Here is a 26,406-nt window from a genome sequence, read left to right on the forward strand (position 1 = left end):
AGTGGTAGAAGAATGGTGAGTGCTGGACCCTGCTCTCTGCTCCAGGAATTACTCCTGTTGTGGAAAACCAGCAAAAAAGTAAAACAAGCTGCCAAGCACAACAGCTGAGCAAACCCACATTTAGGTAAGTGCTGGACAAAGTCAGGGAAGAGCCCACTTACAGCCTACTCGTAACATCAGTGATTCTCACTGTGTCTTATCTAAGAGTTTATCAGCAGCTGCTCCCAGACCTGCAAACTCATCCAAAGAGCCTGGAACCACAGCCAGCCAGCCTGCAGCCACAACTCCCATCCAAAGTGAGGTGGAAGTGCAAACAAGCAGTGAGAAGGCAGCTGCCTACACTTGGTGAGAAAAAAGAATTATGTAAATCTCATGTTCGAACACGATCACATTTCTCTTGCCTCTGGACAGGGTGTGATCACTGTGGCACTACTGAATAAACACATGAAGACACCCCAAACTTTTCCTCCTTGGTCTGTTTAAGGAAAAAATACAGATTGTTTTTTTAAGGTAAGTAAAAGATTTGAGTTAACTACACGACATGATAAAGACAGCAGTGAGGGAAGTGTGCCCTGTCAGTAAGCAAGTCCCCAGGAGGACTACTAGTACGTGGTCAAATCTCCACATTTTACAATACTAGGGCAAGATCAACACCACAGCCATCCTCTTTTCCAAACAACAATATTAGCAAAAAATCTGCTCAAACTCAGGGTAGCAGGGTGAGACCACAGTTAAGGAACACTAGAAATCCAACTATTTTTTGACTGTCTGCTGTTCAATCACGGAGGTCTCCTTAGAGACATCCTAGTGGAGCCTTTATGCTGAGGAAATGTGGGAACACAGCACGGGGTGAGGCAGACAGTCTCAGGCAAAGAGGAAAATTTGCCTGCATTTACTATTCAGATATCGAACCTGGAGATTTGAGTTAGATCCTCAGCTGCTGAGTGGTGATGTACAGTTACAGCACACAGGCACCATTTATGATCTCTTTCTACTCTCTCTCTCTGCCTGGCCAAGCTATTGTAGCTCTAATTTATAGATCTTCCTCCTGAATAATTCTGTGAGAAAGGGATTGGTGCTATTCTTGGGTATTTACGGAGGACACCAGTCCAGCAACACTAGACAGAGCAGAGAGCAAAGAGGTATTTCTTCAACAAGGCACACACTCCATTGACTGTAGGCTGTGAATATGAGGTTTCTTGACCAGCTGCTAGATCCTAAAATCCAATTTCTTGAACCTATTTCCAGGGCTGTGGGACGCCCCTCCCAGCACAGTGCTGCACTGCCAACCCAAGCAGCGCTGAAGTTGAGTCCTTGATTTGAGGATGGACTGGCAGGAAAAGGAATTTCCACAGCCTGTGGAGCAGATAATCTGCAGAGGGAGCGATGTGGGTTCTCCCAGCAGCAGCAGTGGGCACAGCAAAGCCTAGACCTGTGCTCTGAGCAGTCGAACACCTGGCTTCATTCTTGGGCTTTATAACCATATCTGAGACAAAGCCAAAGCTACCAGTAATGTTTAAAAAGCCTCAGGTTAAACTGGTTTAGGCTGTTCCCCACAAAATCTTGGAAGGAAGAGATTTTCTTAGAAATTTCTTCTAAACCATCCAAGGAAAGAACTGGGAAGACAGCACTCTGCTACAGGCACTTGCAACAAAGACACCTCCGTCTTGTGCTGACGGATATGTAAAGCAGGCCTACATGTTAAAATTTCCTTGTCAAAATAAAAAAGCTTTAATTTAATAAATGACTGACACTGTATATTTTTCCTGAGGACCACAGTTTAGAGCAATTCCCACTGCTGTGGCCGGCCTGTGCCTGCCATGCCTCACACCCCACCCGTAACCCACTTCAGGGGTTATGGCTGGCACCTTCCAGAAGAGTCCTTAAACATCGGCAGAATAAAAAAAAAATCTAGCACTGCACCACGAATTTTATTAAAGCTCAAGGGCAGGAGAAGAACAACAGAGAAGCAGAACTCGCATCTGCTCGGCAGAATGAAGCCCCCTCAGGCCCCGTCTCCTCGAGGGTGTCCGGACCCGCCTGGGCTGTCCCCGACCCCCGCCCCGTCCCAGGGCCGAACCCTCCGGCTCCGGGCACGCCCCGAGCGCCGCTCCCGCCTCCCCGCCCGCCCTCGGCCCCGCCCGGCGCGTTCCGGCCCGGCCATGGCGGGAGAGGGCGAGGAGGATCTGGCGGCCTTCGTGGCCCTGCACGGGGCCGCGCTGCGCGCATCGCGGGTCCCCACGCAGTACTGGGAGAGCCTGAGCCGCAAACTGCGCGGAGAGGTGGGTGAGCGGCGCGGGGGCTCCGCACGGAGAGCGGCGCTGAGGGGCAGCCCGAGGACAGCCCCGAGCTGCAGCCGGGGGACAGCGCCGAGCTGGGGCGAGCGGAGGCCGTGGGGAGCCGTGCGGGGGCTGCCCCTCCAGCCCTGCGGGAAGAGGAGCCGTGCTGGGGGCTGCCCCTCCAGCCCTGGGGGAAGAGGAGCCGTGCGGGGGCTGCCCCTGCAGCCCTGGGGGAAGAGGAGCCGTGCTGGGGGCTGCCCCTCCAGCCCTGGGGGAAGAGGAGAGTCACGGTGTTGCTAAGCAGGGGGCAGCGGGAAAGGCACGGTGCGGGTTGTGTTACCGAAACTGCAGCTCGGGGCTGGAAAAGACGTCAGGTGTATTGTGCATATCTGATTTCGTCTTTTTGTTGTCGGCGTGAAGTTTGGAAGCGTTTGGAAGTCCTGGTAGCTAGAGATACAGTACTGGAGAGGGGTGATGGAACAAAAAATCCACACCACTCTACCAGCTACTAAGAAAAAAAATTAACTCTGTCCCAGCCAAATGTAGGAAAGTGTCCTCAACCTTTCAGCTTTTTATGCCAAAGAGAATTAAGAAAAATAGCAACGGTAGTTGTGTTAGACTCGGGATGTTGTCATGTATTAATCCATTATGGTTTGGATTGGCTTTTGCCTGATTTTTAATTTTTTTCCCCAGTTCACCTCAGGCATTTATAACTGTGCAGAGCTCAGCCGGCCCATCTCCTGTGTGCCTGAGCTACCTGGCTTGGCAGCTTGCTTTCGGCTGAGGCTGACCCTGGCCCTGAACCAAAGGGAGTGTGGAGGCAGGGGCACACTGCAGGATGGAGTATCGCTTTTCACCTTTGTAGCAACCATCTGCTTGCTTCCTGGAGCTTTGTGATGGGAAAGGGAAGAGAAACAAAGCCAATAAAAGGAGTGATTTTAAACAGATTGTAAAGACATGGGTTGTATTTAGAAATTTTTTTTTGGTTTGCACATCTGTAGCACAGCCTCAGTGATGAGGAAAAGCTGTGTTTGATTTGTGGGAGTAAAGGAACGAGGAACTGAGGCAGGAAAGAGACGCAACCCAAAACCATTTGTCTGGAGAGTTGAGAATGCTTGAGGGAGTCTAGAGGAGTCGACCTAGAGAAGAGAATACCAATGAGGTGAACTTCTAGTCCTGGGGAGAGAAAGAGATGTGATAAGGGGAGAGGGAAACTAGTGGTAGTTTGCTGGAAGGCAGGGTAAGCAGTGAAGAAATGAGTGAGATGGGGTGAGAAGTTTGAACAGGCAGTATAGGATGGAAGGGAAGGTGAGGGAGTTGCAGTTGATCACCCATGTATAGGTAAAGTAATTTCTCATTACCTGAGTGCATCTTTTCCCCATCTCAGCTTCAAAGTAGGGACAGGAGAAAAGCATTGCAAGTCATGATATGAGTGTAGTCAGGAAGGGTCTGAATACGTTCCTCCTGCTTTCAGTCTGTTGTGTGGTACTGTTAATAACAGGAATATGTGTTTATTACAGAGAAAATAAATCTACATTACCTTAAATATATGCCCAGTCACAAACTTATTGTGGAATTACACCCCCCTCAGTAAGTATTCATGCAAGGGACTTGGAGCAGGAATATCTGCAGTTCTGCTTAGGTAGGAGGGTATGAGAAGGGATGTCCTGGAAGAGGGTGGAACAGAAGGTAAAGCTGCCAAGGAAACCCAGAGTTGAGAGCTGTTGTGTTTCCGCGTGCCAGTTTGAAGCTGGAGGAAGCAAACTGATTCTGTGCTGTGACCTAGTGCAGGCTTGAGATCTGTGACCTGTGGCTGAGATCCTTGCTTGTTACCAGCTTTGCTGGGAGGGTGTAACATTGAGGAGACAACAGAGTGAGAAGAGACCCGTGGTGCTGATGTTTTCACAGAGGCTGTGATGATGAAAGGCAGAAGGAAGAAAGCACGTGCCCCAAGGCAGCAGGCTGCTCCTCTGCTCCTGCTGCTTCATTTTACTTGCACTGGTGGCTGAGCAGGCTCTTGTGTACTAAATGTCCCAAAGTGTGTGGGAAAAGAGACTTAATTATTGCAGTGAGCTTTGGAACATAAAGCAGGCTGCTGAGAGTGCTTGTCTCTACTGCTGCAGCTTCTGGTTTTTGTCCAGAAGAAGGGCAAAAGGATATTGAGATGATTTGGATATCCAGGAAAAGTTACTGTGAGGAGTGCTGTGGACAGGGATAACCTCTTGAGGAGGTAGAGGCAGAGCTACAGGACCTTACTTAGAACTAGACCATGCAGAATGGCTGGAGGAGCAGCAGTAAAGAAAGAAAAGAAAGTGAGGGGAAGGGATGAAATGGTTTTGAGAATCTAGGTAATAAAGTATAACTCAGGGGACAAAAACCCAGTGCAACATAGAGCATAGGATCAGTTTCCTTGTTACATGTATAAAATGGGAGGAAATTTTCATTTGGCCTAACCTGCTGCAAAGATTAAAACTTTCTAGCATAGAACTTGAAAAATTTGCATCCATAATACAGATAAAAATATCTCTTCCATCAATGCGTCTAGAACCCAGCCCAAGCAGCTGTTTTCCAACATTCTTACACGTGTTTCAACATACAGAGTGAGTGCACCCTCCCTCCACTGTGTACACCAAGCAAAGCCTGTGAGAAGTGGAGAGTTTGGGTGTTTTTTATTTACTTTGGGACCTGCTGGAGCAGGTTTCCTTCTGAGAGCATTATGTAATTGGATTGCTCATTCAAAAAATGGTATAACTGCTAGATTGGTAAACCTGCCTTTAATTTATTCGTTTTGCATTTAGCATTCAATGTCTGTTAGGAGGAAGGGTTCTTTTATTTCTGGCAGAACCTTGAAAAATAAAATATATGCATGTGTGATCATTCACTATAAGTGCTAAAATTCTATTTCTAGTGTAGTGGTTCTTTCTTATGCTATTGGATAAACTGTGTATAGTATGTTTACAAGCCTGGAAAATACAGTGCCTGCATCTAAGTTGATTCATAATATTTTCTTTTTCTCTTCCAGCCATACACTAAGTTATTTTACAGGCTTCTCTGTATTGCAGGGAGATTTTTGTAGCCCTCAGATGTTGCTTTTAATTAATTACTAGAAGGAATGCAGTATGGTAATACTGCTAGACTTTATTTTCCAGAGCAGTGGAAGGCAGCCTGTTGCTCAGAGGTTACCTGGAAGCAGTTTGCTGTGTGCCTTAAAAGAATTTGCTGGAGATACCTGTGTGGTAATTGTCATGACGTGTGCCTGGTTTGGTATCAAGTTCTCTGCTCTGCTGGGGTTGGTTAGGTTGGAACTGCACCTGAACGTGGAGAGGGAGGGATTTTGCCCAAACATGTTTTGTTTGCAAGCAGTTGTGCCACTGGAATGTGTTGGTACCCTTTTGCTGTTTAGAGGTTATTGGTTGCCCTGGTGGAATGCTTAATGTGAGCTCTCCCTGTTCTGCTTCAAGCCAAAGATTACTTTTCAGATTGGTGGTGTGATCTTATCCAGCTGGTTTTTGCTTAAGGAGCTTACTTAAGATTCCCTTAATGGTGCTGCCATGTTAATAGGTTCAGTGTGACAGCCAGGCTCAAAGGGAGGGAGGAAGAGAGGAGACAAAACTCTCTGTATATCCACACTGACAACGAGGTGCTTCTGCCAAACCATCAGAGAACTACTGAACTTCTTGTATTATCAATTATGAGTTATAAAAATGGCAAAACCCTCACAGAAAGCCACTGATTAAGGTGGTCTTGAGCTGCTGCTGCAAGAAGTGTGATTTGTTTTGAGTGAGGAATACACACAATTCACTTTTACAAGGTTGTAAATTCTCTAGGAGAAATTTTTCATTAAGCATAATCTTGTAAAGGTATTAAAAGTAGAGATTTTTTGCTAAATGCAACTGCTACAGGCTCATGCATCTGATGATTTATTGGAGGGAGAGACCAAAACTTTGGCTTTGGGTGTTTGGAATCCCTTCATTTTTCTAAGTCTGAGGATGATATTTAACCAAAAAAAAAAAAAAAAAAAAAAAAAAACAAACCACCACCTACCCCAAAAAAACCCACAAAAAAACACCAACACCAAAAAAAACCAACAACCAACTTCCCCTTAGTGTTGTGGAAGAACTTGTTATTCATTGTGGGTGCTTGGTAAAGGGTGGAGCCTGTCGTGAGCGAAGGCTGAATCTGAGTATCCCTCTCTCACAAACTCCTTAAGACAGAAGCTGAGTGTGAGAACACACACAGTGTCACACTGTAGCACATGTCAAGTGGCTCCTCTGCAGTCACTCTTGCACTTTTCGTTTTCTAATTTTCTAATGACTCCCTTGTCTGTTGCTTCTTTGCTGTCTAATGAGGTTGTTGAGGATGGCCCTTGATGCAGCGGCAGGAGCACTGAAGTGTCACTTGAGGGAAGAGTGGAACACGTTTCCTGGCACGCTGCTTTTGCCGGCTGCCATGGGCTGGGATCAGCATTTGTGCCCTGAACCAGGCCAGGGAGCTCACCCAGCTGGGAGCCAACCTGACAAAAATTAATTGTGAGCACAGGGAAGGGCTCTTCCTTTTGCGTGGACTTGCCTGCACCTACATGAATTTCAGTGACTACAAAATTTCAAGGCAACTGTGCAGAGACTTAAAAAAGCTTTCGAGGCTACTATTAGAACAGCAAGAGGTTATGATACTGCTTACTACTGAGTAATGTTATCCTCTTCTAGCAACTGGAAAACTAGAAAGAAATTGGAACTGCTATTTTAATAGCTGCTGAAGTGAAAGCAACTAAGTTTCTGATTTTTATTTTTTTAAATAGATGTATTTTTAAACTCTAATAAGTTTCTTTGCAAAACAATTTTTTACCCTAAAAAATGCCTATATATGTATTAACCAACATATTGTTAGCGTCTCCTTAGCATTCAGCTAAGAAGCTGTGTGCTAAGAAGCTGTTAGTTAATAACAGCTAATAGCTGTTAGCTATTGTTAGCATCTGGAGGGCATCCCTGCCCATGGCAGCAGGACTGGAACCGAGATGATCTTCTAAGGTCCCTTCTAACCCAAGACATTCTATGATTTTTTTATCCACCATGATCCCCCCTTCACCTGCCTTCTGCCATCTCAGAGGAAAATACCATCCCCTGTTCCACAGAAGGGAATTTCAGATACTTCTCCATGTGGATCTGCTCTGTGATCTGTGGCTGAAGATGAGAAGTAGCTGTTGTTCCCCTGCTGACTTCCTCCCTCTTTGAGGAGCTGTCTCCTTTTACTAGGTGGCCTTTCTTCACAAATGTGGAGTTGATTTCCTCACCCTCCTGTTGAGGCTTAGCAAAAATAATTGTCCTGTAGAAACACTCACCTGAACAAGTGAAAACTTTTTGCTGCCACTGGCGTTTTACAGCTAAGAGGTTGTCAATATATAGAAGTAATGGTTTTTAATAATGTGGCGTTGCAGGCTGTGTGTTGAAGCATTGCAGATTTGGAGTGTTGAACCAGTAACTCCAGAGTTTACATTTTAAACCTTTCTCCCTCCTTGCTGCTTTTTAGTCATAATAGATTGAGACAAAGGATTTGTCTGTCCATGCCTGGTTTATTAGGTACTGTGTGAGTGATTCTAGCAAGATTATTCTCTCTGAAATTTTTCAATGGTCTTTTGAGGCATTACCTATTTTTGTCTTCCTAAAAGCATTTGTTCATTTTGAAATGATGGAAGTTGTCAGCAGGGTCTTGGTTCTGCCAGATATGCAAGCCCACTGTTTGGCAAGGGAGCCCTGTGTGGTGACTGCCCTCGTTTCTGTATGTTCTAGATGAAGTTGTTGCACCCAGAGTAGGCAGGAATGTAAACAAACCCCTTTCAGCACCTTAGTAGAGATAAGTGTGTAAAACTTAACTTTATATATAACAGTATAAGGAGTCTCCCAGTTTACCTGGACTTGAGTGAGCACTGGTAGTTTCTCTTACAGGAAGAGAGAGGGAAACAGGCTGAGATTTCTTAACTGGCTCAGAACTCAGTTGGGCAAAGCTCTTTTTCTTCAGGGACGTTAATGTGCTTTAGTATGGCTGTAGAGGCTGGGTAACACTCAGTTTTGCAGGTCTTAAATTACTGATTTTAGCAGAGGTTGAGCAAAGGTATTCTGTTTTCAGCCTCTAAAGTTCTTAATGAGGCACTAAACTGATAGACAACCATTAGTAGCCCTGCTGGTGCCAGAGAAACCAACAAAGCTTCCTACCAATATTAACTAAAGAAACTTCCCAGACAAACAGCTCTGTTAAAATGTAAAAGAATAAATACTGCTGTTCATTCATCTCTTAAGTTAAAAATGTCAATTTTTTAATCAGATTACAGGGAGGAATTGTCTACAGGTGTTGGATTGTGCTTGTCAGAGTATTGCCATATCCAGTTTCATGATATTTTGTGCACTTTCTGTCTCAGATATTTGATGCCGGTGACTACTTTGGAATAATGCAAGTAGAAGAGGTGGATGAGGAGGAAGAAGGTGATGAAGAAATGGAAGAACAATTTAAAAAGCCAAATCCTGGAAATGGACCTTGTTTCAAAGTTATTGTAACAAATGAGAATGGCCTTCAAGCCTCCAATCCCAACAGGTGAGTTGTGATTTTGAAAATAGTGTTCAGTCTTTGAGGAGTGTGAAACCCTGTAATGACAGTTTGCTTTGAGACTTGTTTGTTTCTGTTCAGAAGTCCTCTTTTCCAACTCTAAGACATAGCTGCATGTTTGAGGGAAAGATGCATGCTATGGAGCACACCTTGCAAAGGGTACCAGGAACACAAATATCTTAACGCGGTCTCTTTTTAAATCATGCAGGAAGATACTTAGAAATCGATTTTAGTAAACTCAGGGAGAAAACAGGGAAAAGGCAACCTTGACATGATTTCTGCAGAAATAAAGCAAACCTTTGTATCTGCAAGACTGTGTGCTTGTGGAAAAAAACCACTAAAAAAAACTTGTGATCTCCACAAATCTCATGCCAAGAAGGTACTCACGGTAATATTCTGTGGGCTGTTGCATTTCCTTCAGTTGGCTAAAGTATAATTCAAGAGTGTGGTTGTGTGCATGCATGTGGAATAGAATGTATCAAATTTCTGTTTTCTTGCTTACAAATCAGCTTCTCTGTTGTGAATATAAGACTAGAGGCATCAATAAAACTAGAATAAAGTTGTGTAAGAAACAACTTTATATTGTAGTACTGCTTTTTGAGTTCTTACTGGTTTCAAACAGAGAACAGGGTATTTTTCATACATTAATAAAAAGCAGTGAGATGAAGTCATCTCTGCTGGAGATCTAAATGCAGTTCTGCTCAGTTGTATAAAATTTCTGTGAGACCTTTCATACTTTTTAGATCTGAGGTAAAGATGCAAAATCTAAAAATTTAAATTAGGCTTGATGAGTAAAACAAACTAAGAGTCATAGCTATATGCCTTTACATCCTTGCCTTTACTTAAAGTAATCATCTTTCTAAATTTGAGAATGCACTTAAATTATCAAGTTCAAAACCAGCTCCTGTGGTAAGCATGGCTTCCTTGCAGCACTCATGTGTGTCAATACAGGAGCAGAAGGCCAAACACACCTGTTTGCTAACATTTTCAAAGAGCTTGACCTTCGCGTTCTCTGGAGCCTTTAATTCTAAAATTAAGTGAGTTTTCATGTGTGTGTGTGTAATCTGGGATACAGTAATTGTTCAGCCATACTTGCCCTATTTGACAGCTGGCATATTTGTAGCATTCTGAAATATGAAATATTCAAGACCTTGAAATATGGGTCTTGTGGAGGGGTTTTTATTTGGTTTGGGGATTTCACTAGCAAGTAGAATTCAGATTGTTCTCTGTATTGGTTCACTCAGAAGATACAACCAAAATATGAAGAACCCTGCTGTTTGAAAAACTGCGGGTTTTTGCTAAAAGTCATGCACCCTAAACAAGAGTTAAACTTGTCAAGGGAAGTTGTGCCAGATATGTGTGGTTTTATTTTGGGTTAGATTGTAATTTTTTTAAACAATGCATTTTTTTCTGAAAATAACTTGGTGACACACTCCCATCCAAAGGAAAAAAACCAAACCAAATAAAAACAACCAAAACTTACTGCACAATTTCTTTTCAAGGCTTCCTGATGATCAGCCTTCTCCACCTGGCTTTTCAGATGACAGTAGATGTCACAGACCTTGTGGCTAACAAGGTGCTCAAGTAATTTTTCAAAATAAGGTGTTGTTTTCCTGCTTCAGGCAAGAATATCAGGTTGATGCAGTAGAGTTAATAGTGATTAAAAGGGAAGACATTTGTGTTCTTGGCTTTTAAAGGGAATAAGCTCAAACAAGCTGAGTGCCTGTTCTGTATTTGCTCCTCATTTTCATGGAAATGCTCACTAGTGTGCCACGAGCTTTCTGGAGCAAAACCAGAGTGTAAATTGCTGCTGGGAGGTTGCTCCTACCCTGCAGTTCTGCGGTGTGTGCTCTGGGAGTGACTCTGTGACTAAGAACAGATCAGCTATCACAGCATCTCCAGGGAAACACAGCTTGTACTCCGAGCATGTGGCGTGTGTGTGTGTGACGCCGCCCACCCTCTCCGCAGCGTGTTCCTGGTGGACCACGCGTGGACGTTCCGCGCGCAGCACGCGCGGCAGCAGCTGCGCCGCGTGCCCGGCCTGCTGCACAGGATGGCCAACCTCATGGGCGTGCCCTTCCACGGAGAGCTCCCCGACGAGGGCAGCGTCGAGCAGGTGCTGCAGGAGATGTGGAAGTACAACCAGACCTACCAGCTCTCTCAAGGGGTAAGACTCTGCCGGGTGCTGAAAGTCTTGGGGTGAGGATGTTGCAGTACATGACTATTAGCAAAGATGCAGGCATTCCTTCTGTTCGGAGGGAAAGAAAATGCTCCTTTTAGGGTGTGTGCATAAGACCATTCCAGATTTGGTCACCCTGCCCTTTGTAGTCCTTCAGCACTGTACCAGCATGTCTTGAGCCTTCAAACACCTTCAAAGGCACACATGTCGTTTTTGAGGGAATACAACCCTCAGGGTGCAGGTGAAAACCCTAATGTAGGGTTTGGAGTGTAGCTCCAAGGTTTTTTGGAGTCTTTGGAGTTAAAGAGGAGAAAGGTGAGTCCTTTGGCCTCAGCCCTGTGTAGAGTGGGCAGGACTAACCCTGAGCAGTGAGAGCGTGATGGGACTGCCCCTGTTAGCTCAGGGTCTTGAGATTGTTCTCTGGACTGGTCGTCTTTATCAATTAAGCTCAAACTTTACTCACAGTAGAATCAGGTCTGAAAGATCTCTGAGAAGGGGATTCACTGTGACTTTTTCCTTAAATGAAAGGGAAATCTGAACAGTATCTCTGAGTCTTTCTATCCTATCTCTTTGTTACTCAGTTTGCCATGATTAGCTTGTGAGTCACATGGAATTATCTGTGTTACCACTTAAAAAGTGATTTTCCAGAAGACAGTTTATTCAACCTGTAGTTGAACTTGTCTTCTGTTCACTTTTTGGGGAAATACCTCAAGTCTAGTCTCTCTGCTCCATTCCTGCCTCCATAAAAAGAGCACAGTAGTGCTACCAAGCAATTTAAAGTTTATTTCCTCATTCAGGATTTTTTCGTGACAGACATTGCAGAAAGGGGCACTTTGATGATGCAACCTCAACACTTGAAGCCAGCCATTGTTGCAGGCAGCAGTTTTGCTCTCCTTTGCTCTTAAACAAACTTCAAACACTTTTTAGTTAATTGTCTGGGAGAAACTGAAGGAAAACTAATCCTACCAAGCAGCCTTCTGCTGGTTTAGCTCTCTTAAGCGGCTGGTTTGGTTCAGGGAAAGCGGGTCTGGTAGGCAACAGCAGCAGCACAAGAAAGAGGAGGCTAAAGCAGGAGTCTGAGAAGTGGTGTAGGGGTGCTGCCAATGCCTCTGTCTCAGGGAGCTTTTCCTTCAGTCCATGTGTGTGAGATGTCTCCCTCTGGTTATTCGTCCAGACTGCAGAGGAGAAGGTTCCTGTCTGGTACATCATGGATGAATTTGGATCGCGCATTCAGCATTCAGACCAGCCGAGTTTTGCAGCAGCACCTCTGTTTTATATGCCTCAACGAATTGCTTACACGGTTCTCTGGCCTTTGAGAGACCTTGAAACTGGTGGTAAGTGTGTATCTGAGGAGCTGGGGTTTTCTTGAATGTTTGCAGCAGAAAATGGGCCAATTCTTACAAAATCATTGAGCATTTCACAGTAGAACAAATGTTTCAATATTAAAATGGCTGCATTCTTGTAACACTGTCAAATAGAAAAGTTCTCTCTGTCTGGTATTTCTGTATTTTCAGGGTTGAGACCTTTTACCAGTCCAAAAATGTTGCTATTGTTTTATTGACAGAGAACTTAAATCTTGCATCACTGCCTTAGTGAAACTGCAAGTTCAGTCACCTGAGGGGTTTTTAAAAAATTCCTTCAAGTCTGTGTTTGTAGCTTTGAGTCAGAAAGTCAGGATCTGAAAATTGGGAAACACCAGGCCAATGATTTATTCCTGCAATCTTAGTCAGGGGCCACCCTATGCCTCCATCATGTGGAGAAGATAAGCATCCTAAATAACACACTTTTTATCTCGTTTCTTTAATTATCTCTAATTTTTCATTTAAATAATGCAATTCGTGCTGGAGTTTAATTTTTCATTTAAATAATGAAACTCGTGCTGGAGTTGACTGTAGAGCCATCATTTGAAGCTTGTCAGTGGGAAATGAAGGGCAGTTCCTAAAGGTTCTGTTCTGCTGCAGATGAAGTCACTCGTGATTACGCTCACGGGGAGACGGATCGCCTGATCAGGAAGTGTGTTCTGTTGCCTTGGGTGCCTGCTGAACTGTTGGATGTCAGCTGTTCTACTCCAGAGCCACCAGATGAGCATTACCAGGTATGATTTTAACAAGTTAATTCCATATCTTATCTCTGTTAAGAAGAGGCAGTGTCTAAAACAGCGCTGCAAGAATTCCGATTTTCCTTTCTTTTAAACTTAAAGACTGATTCAGAGGACAGCCATTAAACGAAAAAAACCAATTCAAAGCACAGTGAGACAAGAAATGTCTTATACTTATGTGTGATATCTAAGTGTTTAAATACTGGAGCAACATAAATGAGTTCTAATATTTTATTGCTGTATTGCATAGCTTTTTTTTAGAAGCACACTACAAGGTACTTCATATTGAGACATCCATCTTCCAGTTAGATATTTGATACATTATCTAATAGACTTATTGACTGGATTTGTTATTGTAGCATTGCTGTTCAGTCTTGAATTACAGAAAGATTTAGTTTACTATTTTAGGAAAAATTACATTTCTCAGACTGGGCTATGTTGTGGTTTAGAACCATTAAATATTGGAGCAGGGACATTTTTAATTTGATGGCACTCCTATAAAAGTACTCATTCAATTTGTTTCCTTTCTAATAAAGGTTTAGGATATTTTAAGGATGTGAAATTAATGTTTGGAATCTCCTTTTCATGAACAATGTCTGCTCGAGATTCACTTCTTAGAAAAATGAGGAAACTGATATCTATGAGGATGCTGTACTGGCTACTTATGGCATTCAAAGTACAGCTTCTAAAGATGAATCTATACCTCAGCTGTCTGTGTCTTTATGATGGCTGAGAGGCAGAAAATGCACTATCCAGCTTGTTATTAACAATATCTAGTCAGAAATGAAGTTAACCTGCTTCTGCTAAATAAAGTTATACGCTCATAATAGCTAGGCTGTCTTGTAACCTAAGGCAGATTGGTTGGTTGGGATTTTGGATTTTTGGAAGAGTTGTACTTTGCATCAACACTTCTCCTATCCTAGACTTTCTGAGAGCTGCTTCCTTTGGCAGGCATCAGCAATGATCCAAGGGTGCATTTCCTTTTATCAGTCAGAGGGGGGCTGTACAGGATGGAGAGAGACTTTGCAGGCATGGTTACTGCTGAAGGCTGCAAAAAAACGTTTTTCTCATTTTCACAGGACCAGAATTGGCTTCCAAACTCCTATAATTTTTTTAGTCATCTGTAACAAAGCGTCACAGCTAAATAATGAGCATTCCATTTTGTTGGAAATACAGTAACTTTGTCTTCTGTTGTATATGGTTTGCTGTGATTTGAGATTTTTTTTAATGTTTAGGAGGCAAGAGCTTCTCAGGGTCTTTGAACAGTGTTGATGTGCCCTGGTCTCAAAGCCTTATTTCTTGTTCCTTTTTACTGATAGGATTTCCTTCTGCCTCTGCTCTTGTACAGATTTTTTTTCTGAACAGCATATTACACAACATAATAGAATTGTCAAAATGTAACTTGTCTGAAATTCACCTGCACCAAAGAGAACAGACCAATAAGACATTCAATGGACTCTTTCATTCTGCCTCGAATTAACTGTTTGTGGTTTTCTGTTTTCTAGGCAATTTTAGCAGAAAACAAGGAAAAACTTCCTGTAGCGATAAATCCACCAGTTTATGCCAAAGACAAAGTTTTCAAGTATGTATCCACAAACAAAATGTTTTCTTACCAGGATTATGTGCAGTAATTACAGTGTGTTCTGGCTGAACAGCCTTTTCCACCTGTGAAGGACAGAGGCAAGTTAAGGGTGTGTTTGTATGGAGCCACTTGCCTAAGATTCTGACTTACTAGTTGCTCCTGTTGGATTTATTATTCAGAGTGAACGAATTGTCACTTACAGAATTTCTGAAAAATAAATTTAGTTTGTTGTTTTGTTTTTTTTTAATTAGTGCCACCTTCTGGGTGAAAGAAAAGTTGCATCACGTTTTAACATGAAGTTACACAGTGTTATTTTCACTAAGTATGACTTAAGGTGTAGAAGAGACACTGAAGACTTTGTCTTCTGCATTATAGCATGTATGTCCTTAGGGGTTGCTCTGTGCTGTGTGAATATAACAGACTGTTTCCCTTGTTCAGATGGCATTACCAAACAGGAATCCTATAAAAACCTGGGATGTTTTAAATTGGACATGTGTTTGCTACAAAAATGGACTGTATGATGTGAAACCATTTCAGAAGAAAGCTGGAAGAACACTGCAAAGATAAGGGATTTTTTTTGAGCAAAAACAGTGGTGCTGCATGGCCAGACTGCCTTGTTACTGGTTTTATTTCAGAAAAACAAACCACTGCTTAGCATGTGCTGCGAGTTGCACTCTAGGGTGTTTGTAGTCTGACACTGGGATCACAGTTTTTGCTTGAAATATTTTGCTTAAATTGTAAAGTTGCACTAAAATGTATTTGGTAGGTGTACTCACACACCAGCTTCTTGTGTTGATTTGTTACTGATCAACTTTACTTGAGAAGAACTACTGGAAATCAAAGTCACTTCTTGTGGGGAAGTAACTTGCCCAGTGATAGTCAAGATTCCATTTGTAGTTGAAATCTCTGGTTACATGACTGTGAGGAGAAGCAGAAGCTTGTATTTTTCATTTGCTGTACTCAGATACAGGAGTCAAAGGCAGATGCATTCTGATAGAGGCAGAAAGCAATGCTGAGGATGTTGGGAAACACTGATATATTTTTCACTGCTTACCTCTTTAGTTTGTATCTTATGTTTCAAATGAATGGCATTCAATTCAGCAAGGAAGGAGGGGGAAACACATCAAATTCTTCCTGCTCTTCTTCTAAAGAATTTAATCCACACCCAATCAATGTACTCCTAAGGGTTTCCCTTTCTTTTCCTATATCTTGTTCATATCAGCACAGAAGGCTGTAAGATCCTTTTCATGCTCTGAATTTTGTCTACTAATGTTCCTCCACAAAGCAGAGCAGCATCTCAGAGTCCAGATAACTGAGTGGGAGCTGCAGCCCTCCAGTGCTCTTGGCCTCCTTTAAAGGTTTTAGGGCTGTCACCCTGGGCAGACAAATGGGGACACCTGGAGCTGGGTAGATGGGTGTACCCTGTTAATGTTTGTGCTCTACTGTGTGGATTGCTGCTGTTTTAGGGGATTCAGAAGAAATTCAAGGCACAAGGTTGCAAATGTTTAGAACCTGGAACAAATCCTTAGCCATCTTGTATCCAAGCAGAATTAAGACAGAGAGTGGAAGATGAAATAAATGTTTAATCTGAATCCTGAAAAGCAGGGGAGTGAGTACACGTAGTTTGATACAGCAAAATTACAGGTTTAATTAGGTCTTGTAGCATAGTAACTGCTGCCCTAGTTCTATCCAGCTGTGCTGATTGCTGAATGGAAAAAAAGAATCAAAGAACTAAGAGCTTCAAAGACAGATTTATTAGGGAAAGTCTTTCCAGTTTGTGTTGGCCTTGATCATCTCTGTTTCTTTTGATCTTCTCTTTCAGGTTTCTCTTCAGTTACATCCGTTATTGTTTTAAAATGTCCAAAGAGTTGTTATGACACAACTCTTTGTTTTGGTTGGTCTTGTCAGCTCTGTGCTGTGGTAGTTGATTCTCAGTTGTTAACTGCTTCTTAGCTTTAAATATTTTGAGTAAATTAAGTAATATTTAAACATATTTATCTTACTTGCATAATTTCACTGAATGTGATTTTTAATCCCAGACTTTTTTTCATCATTTGGGGAGGTATGGTTAGCTGGCTTCATTAGGTCAATGTGTCACTGATACTGGACTGAAAGGTCCAGAACAGCTTGGCTGATATTACAGGACTGGAGTGTAGATGTTCTGCCCTCTGCCAAGCCACAATGGGACTTGGTGCATTCCTTACCTGTCTGTATCTTTTTGTGGTATTACCAGTGTATTGCCTTAGAACAAATGAAATGGCCTTACTTCCTCTCTAATCTTAACCTCCCTCATATTATTACAGTGATCTTCCTGCACTTAACAAAGCTAGATTGAGCCCTCTTATTTCTTTTGTGCTGCATTTTAAGCAAGTCCTCAAACACATAATCCTAAATGCTCTAGCCTGGGGGGCTTTGCAGGATGGTGACTTGTAGGGTGTCTTTGTAAGGAACCAATTTGGGATTTTTTGAACAACTTGAATTTTAGTAGTCCTTATGCTGCATGTGTTCTTTTGTGCCTCTTTGCGTGGAGATTTTGGATGCTTCGGGACTTTGTTACAGCATTACATAATTGGCCTTTTATCTTCAGGTCACCACTTTGATTTCCTTTTGCTCCTGAAAGGACTAACAGTTGCTCCAAACCAGTGGATGTTAGGGGAGCTTGTGGGTTTGGCAGAACTTCTAGTGGGTCCAGTACATCAGATTTGGTACTACACTTTCCCCCAGTGTGCAGACTTGCAAGGAGAAGCCAAGAAGCCACGAATTGCAGGAAGAAATGCTAATGGGACTCTGTGGAAATACGAATTTTGTTCTTTTGCAACAGTGAGGAAAGACTGGTGGCTTCTTTCAAGAGGCTGATTCCCTTCATCCACAATGAAGAGGTCTCTCTCAGTTATAGGCTTCAGCATAAAAAGTATAATTATTGTTATATCTCACATATGGAGCCATGCAAAGCATCTTACATACTTTGCTTTTTAAAGAATTTATTTCCCCCTGTGACTAGGCTATTTCTGCAATTCATCTTTTTAGAGAAGTGTCTCTCAGGGGAATAGATCTTCCAGTTGGTTAGTAGTGGAGGAGGAGAGGAAAGTTCCACAACTGATAAGAATAGATCTGGAGAGGTGGAAGGATACAGTAGTTTCTCGTGGAAAAAATTAGTGGTTTTTTTATTCTCTTTAAATGTTCCCTTACTATGAGAATGACATAAAAAACCAGTCTTGCTTTTTGAGTCAACATGCTGAATTCTGAATTAAGTGGCCTCACTTTAAGCTGTAAAGTCATCAAAATAACTTTTATTTCTATCACTGGTTTTATTTGAGAGGGAAATTTCCTAAGATACACAACAACTTGCCTCGTTCTTGGTTACATTCTGAAATACCTTTCAGGTTTGGGTTGGGGTTTTGTGTGATTTTAAATGGGATTGAGAGGGAATTTGTATCAAACCTCAAAGCTGTGTGTATTCCTAGCATATACCTAATGTACCTACTTTCATATGTTTGGGTTATTTAAAGTTCTGCACAAACAAAAATAATCTTCTGAAGCTACAGACTTATCTGACAAGATTTCCTATTACTTCCTTTCATGTGGATGACAGCAGGTGGATTTTTAGAGCTCTTTCAGGGGTGAAGGTATTCACAAGGCTGCTCTCACTTCTGGACTTTTCATGTAGAACAGTGAATTCATGTTACTGCTTCTCTGTCAGGGTTTAGTCATCATCTTCTGAACTGTTATTTTTATGAAGCTGTCAGAGCTAAACTACCTTTGAGATTTGTATCTCAAAATAAATATTTTTTAGCTAATATCTCACGATTTTTAAGTCTATCCCACTTCAATCTAAGTTGTATCTGTGTATCAAGAAGAGATTGTCACAGAGATTGTATACAGAAAAACATAATTCTTGTAGAAAGTCAAAAGGTTTTTTTCTATTCAAGCATGAGTTGATCAGTTTCAGAAACTAAACTACATTTTTCTTCATGTGCTTCTTTCTTCTAGGGTTTTCACAGACATTCAGCAAGTCCTCAGCAACCTGACACATCCCCGTTTTGTATTCACAGACAACGAGGGAGAAGCAGACATCCTCTACAACTTCTCACACTTCAAAGATTATAGGTTAATTAATTACAGGATTCATTATTCCCTATAAAATACTTTTTTTTAAATTTCTTTGCTATAAAAACTGTGCTCCCAAAGGCCTCCCCAACCTTCCCCCTTCACCAGGCGCTTGTTTGCTTTGTAGGAAGCTGAGTGAGGAGAAGCCTGAGGTGATGGTGAACCAGTTCCCCTGTGAGAACCTCCTGACTGTCAAAGACTGCCTGGCATCCATTGCCAGACGAGCTGGAGGACCAGATGGGCCCCGGTGGTTGCCTCGGACTTTCAACCTCCAGACAGAATTGCCTCAGTTCATCAGCTACTTCCAGCAGCGTGACAGAAGGTGACTTTGTGTTCCTTGTCCATAGGCTTTGTCCTGTGTTGATCCCACTTTCCTCAAAGACCAGGAGCCCACATTTTGGTCTTGGCAGCTGTTGCACCACCATGAGTTAGCTCTTGCTGCATTTAAATTTTACCTGAAAAGTGGGGGGCATTTTAGGTTTTTGTTTTAGGTAAGAGTAGTTAAGCAATGCAGCTTGAAACCCAGAAACTTTGCTGTGATTTGAATACAGAGTTGAAGTCCTTTGCTCTTTGCAAAGCGCAAGATCTTGCTTCTTGTATTTAACAGATATACAAAGCCTTAAAATGTGTTTGCAACAAGTGTGGGGTTTTTTTCCCGGGGGACAGTAGCAGTTGTTCTTGCACTTAAGCCAGAGTGGAAAATGTTTAAAGCACTTGTATTCTGTAAGGTTATGAAAGTAAAATTTCGTTTTAGTGTTACACTGAAGTAGTTGTGGAGCTTTAGGATTTTAAATCCACCCTTCTGCTGCTGCAGCTGCCTTGAAGTGGAGTGGAAACCACGATTTTTCTTCTTTTAAGAGAGAAGGAGAGCATTAGCTACTGCTGAATAACCTCTTCTCTCTGGCATGGAGTATTCTGGTTGAAAGGTTTCTGCTTTGGTGACGCTTGCTTATTATGGTGACAGCTGCCAGGTGTTTTATTTGGCCATTATTTTGCTATACATAGCCTGTTATGGACTGGCATTGACCAGGAGAGAGCACACCTGCCACATGTCCCTGGTGTGTGGTGGTCTAATTCCTTTTCAACATCAAGGACTGACAGGGAATGCAGTGTGTATGCAGGGAATGGGAAGGGGATGGTAGGAATTTTCAAACAAACAAAACAGACATAAACTTCAGTCTTCAGCTCACTTTTATGATGCTTTAATAGGTTGAGGAAAGGACATCAAGCATCACCCTGTCCTGACTTGGAAAGGTAGATGGAGAGACCAGCATGTTGCTGGATTTTCTCAAGGATATCTCAAAGAATTTTGGCCCTGGAGGTGTCTGTGAAAGAAAGGAAGACGATGGTGGTGTGTTTTTATTTTCCTGTAGTGTGAAGTGTTGAGACACTGTGTGGTTTCTTCCCAGAGAGATGAGTTCTGGTGTCATTTAATGTGAATGATTTGGAGGCGTCAGTAGGGAACTAACTTGGAAAATTGCACAATACCCTGCCAGAATGTTCTCAGGCTCCTGGCAGAATGATTCCACACCGTGACTTGTGCATGGTCATGGTGATGCTGTCCTGTTGATGGGTTGTTTTCCCCTTTTGATGGAGTCAGATGCAGTAGAAGGAGATAAACAGTGAGATCATGTTAGGCCCTAACTGAAAAAAAATAAATTTGTGAAAGGTACCATTGCCTTTTCTCTCCCGTACTCCTAAGACCTGCTCCTCCCCAGCTGTCAGCTAAAGTCTTAATTCTTGCACTGTAGCCCACAGCTTTATAAAGTATTTTTTCAGGATAAGAAAGACATGGATCAAGCCAAGTGGCTGTTCAGCCAGATGAATGAGGTAGATACTTACAGGTGTTGCTCTCTCTCTTTCCCTCCCAGAGGAGAGGACAATCACTGGATATGCAAACCATGGAACCTGGCCAGAAGCCTGGATACCCACATCACCAACAACCTGAACAGTATCATCAGGCACAGGGAAAGCAGCCCAAAGGTGAGAGAGTGTGGCTTTGAATGGTATTTAAAAGGCAGAGCTGAAAAAACTGCTTCGTAGAAGGAGGTCTGAAAATACAAGGGAAATTTATTTTCTTCAAAATTCATATGCTGGCCATAAGTATACAGTTCAGGATAGATTCAATTGCAAATCAGTCAACTCCAGCTGCTGCAGCGATGAATTCAGAGCCTGATGTTGTCTTATTTAAAAAATAAAACTTGCCCTGACCATAAGGGATATTGCAGCATGGTGCTGCTGTAAAGCCAATCCCCAGGCTGGCAGACAAACACTGGCTATAGCTAGCATTGGTCATCAATTTGGGAGCATTATTGCTTCTGTCCCCTGGTTGATTGTTATTGCTGTGCTCAGTGGCACAAAGGACCAGCTTTGCCAACAAGAGATGAGTCACAGAGCTTTTTACAGGGAGCCTGCAGCATCCACCTGTACCTCAGTGTGTGAGCACTGGAGCTCACTTCAGCACCATTTGTTGGTGACATGTGGACTGCGTGTGTTTTCTGGGGTACAGAAATGCATACAGAATTGCTTCACAACTGTTGCAAAACAACAAGGTCACCAGAGTTAGAAAATCTGTGATTTTTAAAGTCCTGGCTTCCTTGTTTCCACACTCTGTATTCAGTGTGACAAAAGTAACGTTGTCTGTTGGTGCACCTTTCTGAGGAAAAGCCGGAAAGCAGGCAGGGATACCCTGAGTCCCTGGGTGACAGCAGTGCCCCTGGCTTTCCCCCGGGCTGGTTCACTCGCCCTGCTGTAGGTGGTGTGCAAGTACATCGAGGAGCCGGTGCTGTTCGAGCGCGACGATGTGGGGCAGGTGAAGTTCGACGTGCGCTACGTGGTGCTGCTGCGCTCCGCCCGGCCCCTGCGCCTCTACAGCTACGACGTCTTCTGGCTGCGCTTCTCCAACAGGTGCCCGCCGCCCCTCGCACTGTGCCCCTGCTGCACTGCGTGCCCTGGGAGCTGAGGGCTTCTTCTGTTCCTTAGGGCCTTCTCGCTGGATGACTTGGATGACTATGAGAAGCATTTCACTGTCATGAATTACGCTCCTGGTGTGACATTGAAACAGGTAAGCAAACGGCCCAAAACACTCCCTTACCTTTCTGCTGGTAGAAAATCTTGTGGTGCCTGTGCTGTGGCTGTTGGCAAATAACCTGTTTCACATCCACTTCAACAGTGTCAAAGTACCTCAAGTCCTAAGCAAACACTTTTCTAGACTCTTTCCCCTCTTTCCTCCAATCATCTGTGGTTATCTAAGGTAATACAAACCTGCATTCTGAATAGAATCCACATCGATAGAGACAGTAAAAGAATTGTAAAAAACAACAGCTTGTCATTGTCAAAGCCTTAGAGTGATGTTTTATAACAAGAACTCCTGGAACAAGGAAGGTATTCAGAAGCTGTCTTAAATCCCTAGTTCTCTACTTGCATTTGTATGAATGGCAAACGTATTTGATGTTCCATCCTTTAGTCATTCCCAACTAAGACAGCCTTTAATATTACTAAACTGTTTTAGGTGCACTGTGAAGACTTTATTCCTCTGTTTGAAAAACAATATCCTGAATATCCTTGGACAATGGTACAGGTAAGTCAGCAATTCATCTTTCTCATGTAAATGTTCATGATCTATTTGGGTTTTTTTTTTAACTCAGCTTTTCCAAAATTCTTGGGTTGTTAGGATTTTTTTTTCTCAGAAGACGTATTTCATGTGTATCACTTTCACAAAGGAGATCATATGTTAACCTTTACTTCAGAACTTTGTGTGATTTGCCCTCAAATACTTGATTGTTAGAGAATTGTATTTTATAATTTGAGGATTTTACTTCATGATCACACTATGATATTTCTTTATGTTTGACTTAGCAACACAGCCAGTCCTGACTACTCTCAAGTGCAGAGTTTCCTGCTATTGCCCCAGCTTCTCTGTGTTAGCAGCCTTGCCAGAGCCCTGTCCCCTGCTCCTGGCACTTTTCACAAGATGACTTTTCACAAGAACACGGATGGTTCTCTGATACCAGGGCATCTTTTGGCTGTAAAAAGAAAGCTCCAAATTCTACAGTTCCATAAAACATGCAGGAAGGCAGATGAGGGCCTTCTCATTGATTTTAATTTTTCCTGTGATTCATGCTTGAAAGAAAAAGCTGAATATGAAGAGCTGGTTCAGAAACATGCACAAAACGGAATTCTTTCACTCTTCTATATTTATTGGGGGCTGGAAGAAACAGTGAATGATAGCTGAGCCTTTATATGTGCATATTAATTCAAAAGTGCATAAATTATCCAACTGTGACTTGATTTCCATAAATTAATTAACATTTGTTTTTACTAGACCTTTGTATCCAATTAATGATACTCAGAATATGACAGGGTTTAAAATAGTCTGGAAGAGACTACAAGGGGTGAAAAGAGAGATGTCAAAATATATCCTGTAGGTTACCCAAAGTAGTACAGTGTACAGAAAATAGAGGGAGTGGTTCAGTGCAGCATAAATCCAATGCTAAAATTCACATCTGTGTGTTTTTCTTGGTTTATTCACTTTCAGATTGGATATCTGACTGTTTTTTAAAATGTACTACACCTATGTAGTACATTCTTAAAATCTCCATGTCTCCCCCACCCTTCTTAGGGGTATAAATGGGTAGAAGATTTTTCATTGCAGAACAGAACAAAGCAAAGCTAGAATACAACTGAATAGACAGGGGAAAAAAAAAAAAGCCAGAACTGCACAATCGTACTGCTGGTCTTGACAGAACCCCCCCCTAGGTTTTCTTTCTCCTCTTCTCTACGCATAAGTGCAATACTTGGCATAATGCCTGAGAAGGGTGTTAATTCTAATGTTAAAGGCACTGTTTTCAGGATTTCCATAGTACTCATTGGCTCCCCAGCAAAGTCCATGGATATTGCCAGTGCTGAGTTCTTTCTCTGTGTTGGCATTAGGTCTGAATGCACATTTGGAAGCCAATACTGAGCAGATTTTCATCTGTTGTGTAGTGCAATTGATACAAACCCTTTAAAACACTGCATGAATGAAGTAATTGGAAACACGTATGTTGCTTTTATGGAACCTGACTCCTCATTCAGAGACCATTTTCTGTTATTAGGAAAGTATTTTTAAGGCATTTGCTGAATTGTTCGAAGCTGCTTCATCCAAACCTGCCCCTCTCGGCATCTGTGATTATCCATCATCAAGAGCAATATATGCCATTGACTTGATGCTTAAGTGGGACACCAGCAGAGATGGTGAGAAGCTCCTTTATTTGAATGTTGAATTGTTTATGTTTGTGGACCTTTTCAGAAGTCTGTTTCTTCTCTTTTAACATGTACTGTTTCTCAGGCAGTGTGAGCTGTGTGCTCTGTGCCTCCCACTGACACCTGAAGTTACAAATCTGCAGGGATGGCATCTGCCATGCTGCTTCACAGGAGTGATGGGGCTGCATCCTTGCTTCCTGCTGCTGTTGTTGTCTGTTTGGAGAAAAACAGTGCAAAACAACAGAGGGGTGGGAGGGAACCGAAAGAACCCAATCAAACCTTCACACACACAAAACAAACCCAAACAAATGTCTGAAATACTCAACTCTCCATGAAAACCTTAGAGACACTGGATTGTCTGTGGCTTCCAGGCTTGGAGCAGCGTCTTCAGTGCACAGTGACTTCTTATGGCAGGGGAGGGACCACATTCACCATTTCAGTGCTATTGATGTCCTCAGGGCTGACATTCAGCTGTTACCAAGTCTCTGCAATGTGAGTCAGGCTGCTTCATGTGAGTGCCACAGCATGGCTGACTACCTGAAGCCTTTCTTCCAGGCAGCTGTGGAGAACTGGTAGCAAAATCTGCCAGACAGACTGAATAATTTATCTCACTAGGAGGCTCAGAAATGTTCTGTAAATGTGCCTGACCCAGATATGTGTTTCTTGTAGAAGTAAAAAAAAAAAGTAGCAGAGACACCAAAACAAAGGAGTATTTGCCAGGGAGTATTGAACAGAGCTGAGCATACTCTCTGCTTGTGGAACTGGTTCTCTGGGACACAGAAGTTGATTGCCTGTGCCCAGGTTTGCCTGTTAGCAATTGGATGTTGTGTGTTGGGTGAGTGCCCCATGGCCACTGCTGCAGGGACTGATTTGTAAAGACTGAGTCACTTTCATGGAGGGGAATGATTGAGAAACAGGAGGTATAAAATGGAGCCTTTGCTGCTTAGACGAGGTGGAGCAAGGGCTTGAATGTGGTTTGCTGCATCCACACTGGATCCTCTTTCACCTGTGCCAGAGGTGTCCTGAATTGGAGAAGCAAAGCAGCTCACAAATTTTAGTAGCTTGAGGATAACTACTGTAGTACAAGAACCAACCTGACATGACATGCCTGGCTGAACATGAGCTGCACAGGTCCCTGGCCTTTTGGAGATGAGGGATGGTGCCAGTGTCAATGCTGTAAAGCTGTGGGCAGCCTGTGGACAAAGAGATTCGTTGCTCCTGTGCAAAGCAGAGTAGGATTTACATATCCATCAGAAGGTTGTTCCCTCACTTAACAATCTCAACACCAGACATGAAATAAAATCCTGTGGTTTTTCTCTGCACAGAATGCATTTGATCCAGAACTGATGAAGTTTTTAAGAGAAAATTTAATTTTCCTGACTTCCTTTAGGAGTGGCATGAAGTGGCAGATGGGGGTGGCTGCAGTTAAAGGAACAGGACTGGTAAATACCTGGGAGGTTTAAGAAAGCAAGGTGCAATGTGAAAGGAGAAGCAGAGTTTTCTTGAAAATGTTTGAGACTGACAAGCTGATTGAGGGAGATGATACTGAATGGCTGGAAATTCTCATTCCAGGGGAGGCACTGCATTAGCACAGTGGTTAGCACAGAATCTGTTAGATAGTTGTCCTCTGGATAATGATGGTAGCACATATGTCTGTCCCTCCTATAAAAACCAACCCACTGAGACAAAAACACTGGCTTGGCAGTTTGGGTCACATTTTCTGTAATTTCTGGATTAAAGACAAGTAGTGATTTGGGATCTCTGTAGAGCTTGTATAAGCAGCAATGTTTGTGTTTGCCATGACAGGGAAAAGAATTATGCAGCCTCAGATCTTGGAGGTGAACTTCAATCCTGACTGTAACAGAGCCTGCCAATACCACCCTACGTTTTTTAATGATGTCTTCAGCACGCTGTTTCTGGATGAAACGGACAACTGCCATGTGACACGCATTGTCTAACCACAGGAGACTCCATCGATTTCCTTCTCAGATATGCTCAACAGCAGGATCTATATTTCAGTTCTATGAGCTGCTGATGCAACTGTTTTCCTATACTGATAACCAGGGAACAAAATTGTATCAGAAGAATATGCATATACCATATACTGTATTGATAATCCCTTTGTCTGCATTGTCCTCGTCTTGCTTTGTTCTTTCTGTAAATCGTTGGTGTGTGTTGACAAAGTGTCTTGTTTATTGAATATTGGAGACCTCAGAGTAGGACTTGTTTTTCAGGTAGCCTGATTGCTTGCTTGCTGGGAAACATTGCACAAGTTTCCTTGTGTCAACATTAAAACTATAATTTACTGAATCATGTTGGG

The 26,406-nt window shown here is 42.7% G+C and overlaps 1 protein-coding gene across 1 annotated transcript; it reads left to right on the plus strand.

Annotated features, from left to right (window-relative positions):
• Positions 1–1,979: 1,979 nt before the first annotated feature.
• Positions 1,980–26,399, plus strand: TTLL12 (tubulin tyrosine ligase like 12). The gene is made up of 14 exons (XM_063395411.1): positions 1,980–2,282; positions 8,692–8,864; positions 10,845–11,043; positions 12,230–12,389; positions 13,017–13,150; positions 14,659–14,735; positions 18,726–18,842; positions 18,970–19,164; positions 20,714–20,825; positions 21,598–21,749; positions 21,825–21,906; positions 22,354–22,422; positions 23,939–24,077; positions 25,893–26,399. The coding sequence occupies exons 1-14, from the start codon at positions 1,995–1,997 to the stop codon at positions 26,042–26,044; spliced, it is 2,049 nt and encodes a 682-aa protein (XP_063251481.1). The 5' UTR covers positions 1,980–1,994; the 3' UTR covers positions 26,045–26,399.
• The last annotated feature ends 7 nt before the right edge of the window (positions 26,400–26,406 follow it).

The sequence above is a fragment of the Prinia subflava genome, chromosome 4 (assembly GCF_021018805.1).
Source record: "Prinia subflava isolate CZ2003 ecotype Zambia chromosome 4, Cam_Psub_1.2, whole genome shotgun sequence".
In the NCBI taxonomy this organism is placed as follows: domain Eukaryota; kingdom Metazoa; phylum Chordata; class Aves; order Passeriformes; family Cisticolidae; genus Prinia; species Prinia subflava.